At 35.7% G+C, this 8,530-nt stretch overlaps 1 protein-coding gene across 1 annotated transcript in view; it reads left to right on the top strand.

Moving 5' to 3' along the window:
• The window catches only part of Yes1 (YES proto-oncogene 1, Src family tyrosine kinase), a 45,792-nt gene extending 37,907 nt beyond the window's left edge, over positions 1–7,885 (top strand). Inside the window, exons 11-12 of the mRNA XM_051190927.1 lie at positions 235–366; positions 7,298–7,885. Of these exons, the coding sequence (XP_051046884.1) occupies positions 235–366; positions 7,298–7,506 (341 nt within the window). The 3' untranslated portion in view covers positions 7,507–7,885. The remainder of the gene's footprint in view (positions 1–234; positions 367–7,297) is intronic.
• Positions 7,886–8,530: the final 645 nt, after the last annotated feature.

Consider the following 8,530-nt stretch of genomic DNA (forward strand, 5'->3'; position numbering starts at 1 on the left):
TTTATTGGATCATGAACTATTCTTACTAGCAACTTTTTGTATCATTAAATATAAGAAAAAAACAGATTTAATTTAAAAATTTAAAGTCAATGCAGTTTTTCCATATATTTTCTGTGTCTGAAGACTTAAACTTACAACATACAGAATTGGGATATTGACAGAGATTAGAATTGTGTACCTTACACTTACATAAATAGACTTTTTAAAAATATTTAAGATTGCCAATATTTTTAGGTGCAAAATTTCCAATCAAGTGGACGGCTCCTGAGGCTGCACTATATGGTCGGTTTACGATAAAGTCAGATGTGTGGTCATTTGGAATTCTACAGACAGAACTGGTAACAAAGGGGAGAGTGCCATACCCAGGTAAGCTTATGTTTTTCTAGCTCTTTAGTTATCTCAACATAGACTTCAATGAGAGGTACACTCTGCAAAATTGTGAGGGACAGAGACTTTATTTCTTCTTTCCTGCCCCTTTATTTTGGTACTGGATATGTAGCAATCCATGAGAGCTGGAATCCTTGAGCAAGCACAGGCAGTGTGTCGTACATTCACTTGGGCTTTCGCCTCTAGGATGTTTTCCAAAAAAAGCCTTTTACATGTTTTGTATTCTCATATCAGCAGCATATCTTAAATATCCTAGGTTACATCGGCCCTCCAAGTAACTATTCTTTTCTAGAAGTAAGATATTCTAGACTCAAAAGATTGTTTTGAGAAGCATTGTTTCCTCCTTAGTAATTAGAGGAAAAACAAACTATTTTACTCAAGAAATTAAGATATTGATAGAGGTTTTTGGGAGCAAGAAGAAATTTTAACATAATTGAAATTCAACATAATTGAATAGACCATCAACTTGTTACCTCTCAAACATGTCCACTGAGGGATCCTAACAGTTGAGGAATTTGAAAGCATAGAAAATCCAATCATTGGGAAGAATTACTATAATGATCTTCTCTTACGGGCCATTCCTTATTACTTGCAGCTATATATCTAGTGTTGTCACATTCATGGTCCACATTCTATCATTATGTGCTGACACTTAGCCATACAAGTTCTTCTCACTTAATGGCCATTCCACATCACCCTGTCCAATAATAATCCATTCCTGTCTTAATTAATCCTTAACCTTTTTTTTTATACTAAATTTTTTCATTACACACACACACACACACACACACACACACACACACACACACACACACACACACACGGTTTTTTGAGACAGGGTTTCTCTGTATAGTCCTAACTGTCCTGGAACTTACTCTGTAGCTGGCCTCTAACTCAGAGATCTTCCTGTCTCTGTCTCTCAAATGTTGGGATTCAAGGCATTCTCCACCACCACTGCCTAGCTTTTCATACAATATATTTTATCATTTTTTTCCCTCCTCCAAAATTGTCCCAGATCCTTCCTACCATTCTATCCACCCATCTTTGTTTTCCACTCTTTCAAAAAAAGAAAAAACAACCCACAAAAGTGAAAATCAAAGCAAAAGACCAATAAAACAAACAAACAAACAAAAGAGTGCCACACAGGGCCTTTATTCTCAGCACTTGGTTAAGCACAGTGGTAGGTGAATCTCTTAAGTTCAGTGCTAGCCTGGTCTACAGAGCTAGTTTTGGGATACACAGAATATCCCTGTCTTGAAAAAAGTTACAGAAATATCATTGAGTTTGTTTTGTGTTTGCAAAGTACTTCTGGGCACAAGGTCTGCCCTGGAGTGTTGTTGATACACAAAGTGACACTCAATTAGAGAAAACTGATGTTTCTCTTTGTTTTCAGGTCTTCAGTTGAAATTACCTTATTGATGCTCTGCCTACTTTCTACTTTCAGTGCTAGGACCCCATCTAGCTTGAACTTGTGTATATCTTGTTTATTAACCACAGTCTCTGTGAGCGCATATCTGGAAGACAGTGTTTTCTTGGAGTCAACTATCACCTCTAGCTATTACAATCTTTCTGCTTCCTCCTCTGAATCAACCCCTGAACCTTAAGGGGAGGACTTTGATAAAGACATCCCATGTATATATAACATTGTAGGCATTTGTGACACTATTGCACCAGTGTGTCTTGCAGTCAGTTGCTATTGTAGGTAACTGAATGATATTGATGACCTTTCTCTTCCAGTGCATACAGAGTACCTTCCAGCACCATGAATACTGATCAGTAGGGCTAAAGCTTCTAGTTAGACACCAGCTCAATTTCTCTGTGTTTAGTATCATGAGTGGTTGTTTCTTTTTCTTTTTCTTTTTTTTTTTTTTTTTTTCTTTTGGGGCTTTTGTTGTTGTTTTGTTTTGTTTTGTTTTTTCCTGAAGTAGGGCCTTACCATTAGGTTGTAGAGAACAACCAACAGCCTTGGCCTGTGATATTTGATGGTAGTGTTTCTATGGGACTCCTTTGGTCCACATCAACATTCCTGGCATTGGTGGTGTTACTTGGAGTTAATAAGATGTCTAGTTGGGCAAAGGCCTAGAGATTTAAATAAGAGACAAGACAGTAAGTTATTCCCAACAGGAATGCCATTTATTGAGGAGAAGGAGTGGGCTTATATACTGACTCACAGCACAGTGGAAAACAATTCAGAGTCAAGTCTACAAGTTCTCCAGCTTAGTTCCTCCCCAACAGATGTGTAAATCAGGAAGAGTATCAATAACTACTGTGGTGCAAGATGTTCCAGCTAAGACTGCTGAATGTTCCAGTCAATAGCTCAGGCTTGCTCAAGGTGCCTTGTGGGTCCATACAAGACTCTCCAGATATTGTCTCCCCTAATATTTGATGACTATTTAGATTGTTTTTATTTTGAAGACCTAAATTCCACATACCTACAGACACCTGATTTTTGACAAAGAAGCTAAAAGTGCACACTGGAGAAAAGGCAGAATCTTTAACAAATAGTACTGGTCAAACTGAATGGCTCCATGTAGAAGAATCCAAATAGATCCTTATGTTATCACCCTGCACAAAACTCCAGATGGATCAAGGACCTCAACAGAAGACCTGATACCCTGAATTTAATAGAATAGAAAGTAAGGAAAATGTTTGAACTCATTGGCACAGGAATGAACATGACAACAATAGCACAGGCACTAAAATTAGCAAATAATAAATGGGATCTCATGAATCTGAAAATTACCTACATACCAAAGACACAATAGTCATCTCAATACATGTGTCAGTGGTTCTTCCCATTCGAATCTGTCACAGCTTGGGCATTTTCTGCCTGTGATTTTGTCATTCTCGCACTTTCAACCTTAACATTACCTATAACTGCATTCCTCTCATTACCACAATTTCTACCCAGCTTTAGCAATTTCTTGATACTACCAAGATCTTTAATGTATTAGTACCAACTTTGCCATTCTCACTCTTCCTGAAACCCCTTTGTACTTTAAATTTTACAGTCAAGCAGTATGATTACTTCCTTGGGTTTACTTTATCCTTTGTCTTTCTTTTAGTTTATTACTACTTCAATCATAATGCTGGATAAAATCTAGTTCTATTTTCTGTATATCAGCAAATATAGGAGGAGATGAAAAAACAATTATATTAACTCAATTCACTTTGAAGTTTTAATCATGGTATACTTTCTGTTTTAGCCACAATAGAGAATCTAATATCTACTATGTCACTAGAAACAACTATAGAATTAGACAGATACACAATACAGTTGTTTTTGTATTTCACAGCCACCAAGGAAGAATGCAATCTCTATTTATTTATTTATTTATTTATTTATTTTAATGAGACCTACATTTATATCATGTTTCTCCCCAACATTTTCTGAGTGGGCATATTGATGAAGTCCAAATGAAGACATCAGTTTTTTTTTTTGTTGTTGTTGTTGTTTGTTTTTTTTGTTTGTTTTTTTTTGTCTGTTTGTTTCTAAACAAAGAAGAAAGACATACAAGTGCTCCTAAAAAGGGAAGGAGCCCCAGAAAAAGAACTCTGAAATTCTGCATTATAAAATCCTTTTTCAGTAGGTCCTCCTAACCTTCACCTACACAGAAGCATATAAAGCAAAGTTTAAACAGCAGCAAGCAATAATGAGTTATCCAAAGAGAATTCACTCCTGTGCTACACCTTGGAGGAGCACACCCAGGAGAAGCACAGAAATATATCCAAAGAATAATTTTGTGTTTTTGAAGAAACTGAGGTCACAAGAATCTTATCTTGTTTTCGTGGAGCATTCTCATGAGCACTCAGAATTCTCCTCAGAACTCCATTCCTGGACTGTGTTCTGACAGCAGTTCTCTAGTAGAAAAGGTAAAACTAAAGAAAACCTAAAGCTAGGTCTTGCCAAGTAAGAACCAGGTGATTTGACAGTAAATTTACTGTTAAAATAAAACCTAATGTCTTGAAGAAAAAGAAATAATCCATAGTGTGTGATTTAGAATGTCACATAAAATAGATGTTGGTACAAAAATTTGTATTCTATGAAAGAAAAATAAAGGCAAAGTTATTTAGTGCAGTGGTTCTCAACCTTTCTAATGCTGTGACCTTTTAATACAGTTCCTCATATTGTGGTGACCTCCACCACTTCATAACTATTTTGCTACTGTTATGAATTGATATATAAATATCTGATATGCAGGATATCTGATGAGTGACCCTATGAAAGGGTCATTTAGCCCCCAAAAGGGTCACAACCCACGGGTTGAGGACTGTTGATATGTGGGGGAAAAGAGCCATGTTGTAGTTATTGTATTCTTGTGAAGAGATAGCATGTCCAGGGCAACTCTTAGAAAATTAAACACTTAAAATGGGGGCTTTCCAAAAGAAAACCTGTGTAACTGTGGACTTTAACGTAAAACATATTACTAGAGAACAAATAAATGATCATTGAATAATGATAACAGGGTTAGTTGAACAGGGAAACAAAAAAGTCCAAAAATATATAACAAATTACATATCTGTAAGTATATAGTACATATGCAGCTAAGAAGCAGAATATAAATAATTTGTAGATTTTCTTTTAATTTTGGCAGGGAAGTGCTAGGGAATGGACCTAGGACTATGTATGTGCTAATCCAGCACTCTACCATTGAGCTACCTACCATTTCAGCCCCTAGATTTCCAGGCTTCAAAACAGAAAAGGATAGTGTGTTGTTCATCTTTGGTTCTGAAGAGGATTAACATGCAGCACCAGCAGTTTCTATTTGTTACTGTTTTAGCAAAATATCCTCAACAAATATAAGCAATAATAAAATACTTCATTGACAGAATACAAAGCCATTGCTATCTGTTCTAAGTATTAAGTGTTAGAGTCTTTTTATCTTTTTAATAAAGAGCAGGTATGAAAGAATTGGCTTCTTGTCATGTTCCAGAGTTATGTCTTACTCAGAATCTTAGGAGTGCTTCCGTAGGAAATGGTAGATTAAGTGGAAGCCATTTCTGCCATGCTTTACTTTTAAATCTGTTGGCATAAAAACTGTCAAGTATTTGTGATTATCAGGAAAATATGAAGGGTCATATATTGAATGAAAGAGTTGTTAGGAATTGATACTGAAGTATAGTTCAGTGGTAGAGCATGTATTTAGTATATATAAGTCCCTGGGTTCAGAAACCATAGAGATAGTGCTTAAGAGAACTGGAGCTCAGATCCCAGGTCCCATGTCCCACATCATGCGAGACAATAACCTGTATCTTCAGCTCCAGAAGTTCCAATGCCTCTTGTGTACCCTGCAAGTTCTTGTTTTCTCCCTCTCTCCTCCTCCCCGTCCCTTTCTGTTCCTTGCTCCTCTCATATACATACATACATACACACACACAATTAGAAATACAATGCATCTTTAAAAAGAAAAGGGTCCTAGGCTCTGTCTCTGGCACGAACACACCCCAAAAAAGTGGGAAGTAATTGGTAAAGTTGGTTTTATAGGTTCAGGCTTATTTAGATTAATTAATATTAGTCAATTAATAATAGTCTGTTAAGAAGTACAAGAATTCATAGGCATATATGATCAGTAACAAAAGGTCTCTAGTTACATTAAGGCCCTCATTGAATGTTAAATATTTGGTTCTTCTGCATGTGTCTTAACAACTTCTGGCTTTATTTCTGTAGCAGGAAAATATATTGGATTTCACTAAGACATGCTATTTTCTTTAATGAAAACATTCTCCTTCAGTTTTTAAGGTTTTAATTATTTTGAGAATTCCCTCACTCCTTAGAAAGTCATAACTAAAAATGGAAATAGTTTTATCATGTTTCATTGTTTTAAAGTAATCATAGTCAGTGAACAATCTTACTGCTGGTGGTCAGCATAAGATCACACGAAATAAGGGATAGCCTATCTTGGCTGGCAGGGAAGGTGATAATGGGATGTGGGGAAAAAAAATCAAGGCTGACTTGACAAGTATATTAGTTACTTTACATGTTGCTGAAACAGAATGCCTGACTTAAGGAAGAAAGATAAGGCTGTTTTTAGCTCACAGTTGAAGGTACTAACCCATCATAGCAATTAATCGTGACTGTAGAAGCATATGACACTAATCTCACTGTATCTACTCAAGAAGCAGAGAGAGATGAATGCTAGAGTTCAGTTCTTTCTCCTTTATATTCAGTCCAAGACCCCAGCTCATGGAATGGTGCTACACACAGTTGAATTGGCCTTCCCACCTCAAAGAACCTAGCCTAGATAATCCTTCATGGGTCTGCCTAGAGACTTATCTCAATGTAGAAAATCCTTCACAGCCATGCCCAGAGGCTTTCTCCTAGGTGATTATACTGTCACAATGAGATGGTGTTAAGAGAAATTTAGTAAGAGTGCACTTGCTAGCTCAGGGCAGTGCATAGTAAGTCATCAATCATGGGACGGAACTTACAAAAGGAAAAAAAAATGAACTGTGTAGTAAAACAAATCCAAATAGGTGATAAATAGATAAAGAAACTCAGGGTAGTGATTTGAAATAGTTATGTAGTTAGTATATACAAAAAAAAAAAAAAAAATAGTTTTCTCCTAATTCACTTGCAATTCCTCATTAGCTCAAGTTGGAGTTATTAAATGTTAATAGAAAAATACCAGTCTACCCTAAATTCTCAGTCAGATTTATTTGGCATTTAAAGATACTATGTTACAGGTAAAAGTTTAAATGGAATGAAAAATTGGTCATATTAAAATACAGATTATCACTTTTCAGCTTTTCTTTATAATAAATTGATATTAAAATTTTATTCCGTTCTCCATTGAAAATGTCTTTTCACTAGATATACTTGGTATGTCTTGATTTAGTGGCTATGATATTCACTCTGTTTTACTATTCATGACTAGGACCATTATTTTTAATTTTTGAATCTTGACCCTAGGTATGGTAAATCGGGAAGTTCTGGAACAAGTAGAGCGAGGGTACCGGATGCCTTGCCCTCAGGGCTGCCCAGAGTCCCTCCATGAATTGATGAATCTTTGTTGGAAGAAGGACCCTGATGAGAGACCAACATTTGAATATATTCAGTCTTTCTTGGAAGACTACTTCACTGCTACAGAACCACAGTACCAACCAGGAGAAAATTTATAATCCAAGTAGCCTGTGTGCACAGATCTGCCAAAACATAAAGACCTCGTGTGAGTTCCGAATGCACAGGAATGAGAAGATACTCTTCACTCTGCGTGATTCTTATGGTAAACTGGAATTCCAGATATGGTTGCACAAAACCACTTTTTTTCCCAAGTGTTAAACTCTAAAGTACCAATGATCCATCTTACAACTTGCTTCAGGGTCCAAAGAAAGTCAAGCTAAGATATTGTGACTGTGTGGGTGATAGCATGGTAAGAAAGAGCAACAAGACTACTGTTTACTAATCGCTTACTTTTCTTCCAAAATTCAGAATGGCTAAGGGAAAACTATTTATTGATGTGGACAAAACTTGGACTGTTATACCACAGTAAAATCTAAAATCAAAGAATTTCATGGGACCAAATAATTCCATTCCAGTTTTTAAAAAAAAAAAAAATCTTTTTTTTCCCCTCAAAAGTTTTTTTTTTTTTTTTTTTTTTTTTTTTTTCCCTCCTCTCTTTAACAGTTGGTGTGCAGTCTTAACACAGGCCTCCTTTTGTATGGAATGGGCCAAGTCTTCCAAAACTAAAAAAATGGGTTATAAATATCATCAAAACCTTGATTAAATGTTAAACCACAGCCATGGAATTTGGAAGCATAATACACTATTTTCATACTTTGTTCATAGAACTGGAAAGCAGACATTTTTTTTTAAATTTATTCATTTCTTGAATTGTTCAACTTAGAATAATGAAGGTAATCAGAAAGTGAGTTAATCTTTTATAAGGTTGTATTGATATTTTTAAGGCAATGTACCAGTAAAATTTACTATCCAGTCCAAGGTAAAATCTTTTAATATTTTCATAGCATAGAAATAAAAATCCAGCATATAAGAAGTCCATTAAAAAAAAAATAGAAGGAGTACTGTAAGGTGTTGCTTAGTATGTTTTTATGGTGATGGTCTCCACAAATAGAAAACATCACTAGATCAGGGACTTGTATGCACTTTGCTTGTATTAAGTATAGAATAGGAGAGAGGAAAATG

The sequence above is a fragment of the Phodopus roborovskii genome, unplaced genomic scaffold (assembly GCF_943737965.1).
Source record: "Phodopus roborovskii unplaced genomic scaffold, PHOROB, whole genome shotgun sequence".
Classification (NCBI taxonomy): domain Eukaryota; kingdom Metazoa; phylum Chordata; class Mammalia; order Rodentia; family Cricetidae; genus Phodopus; species Phodopus roborovskii.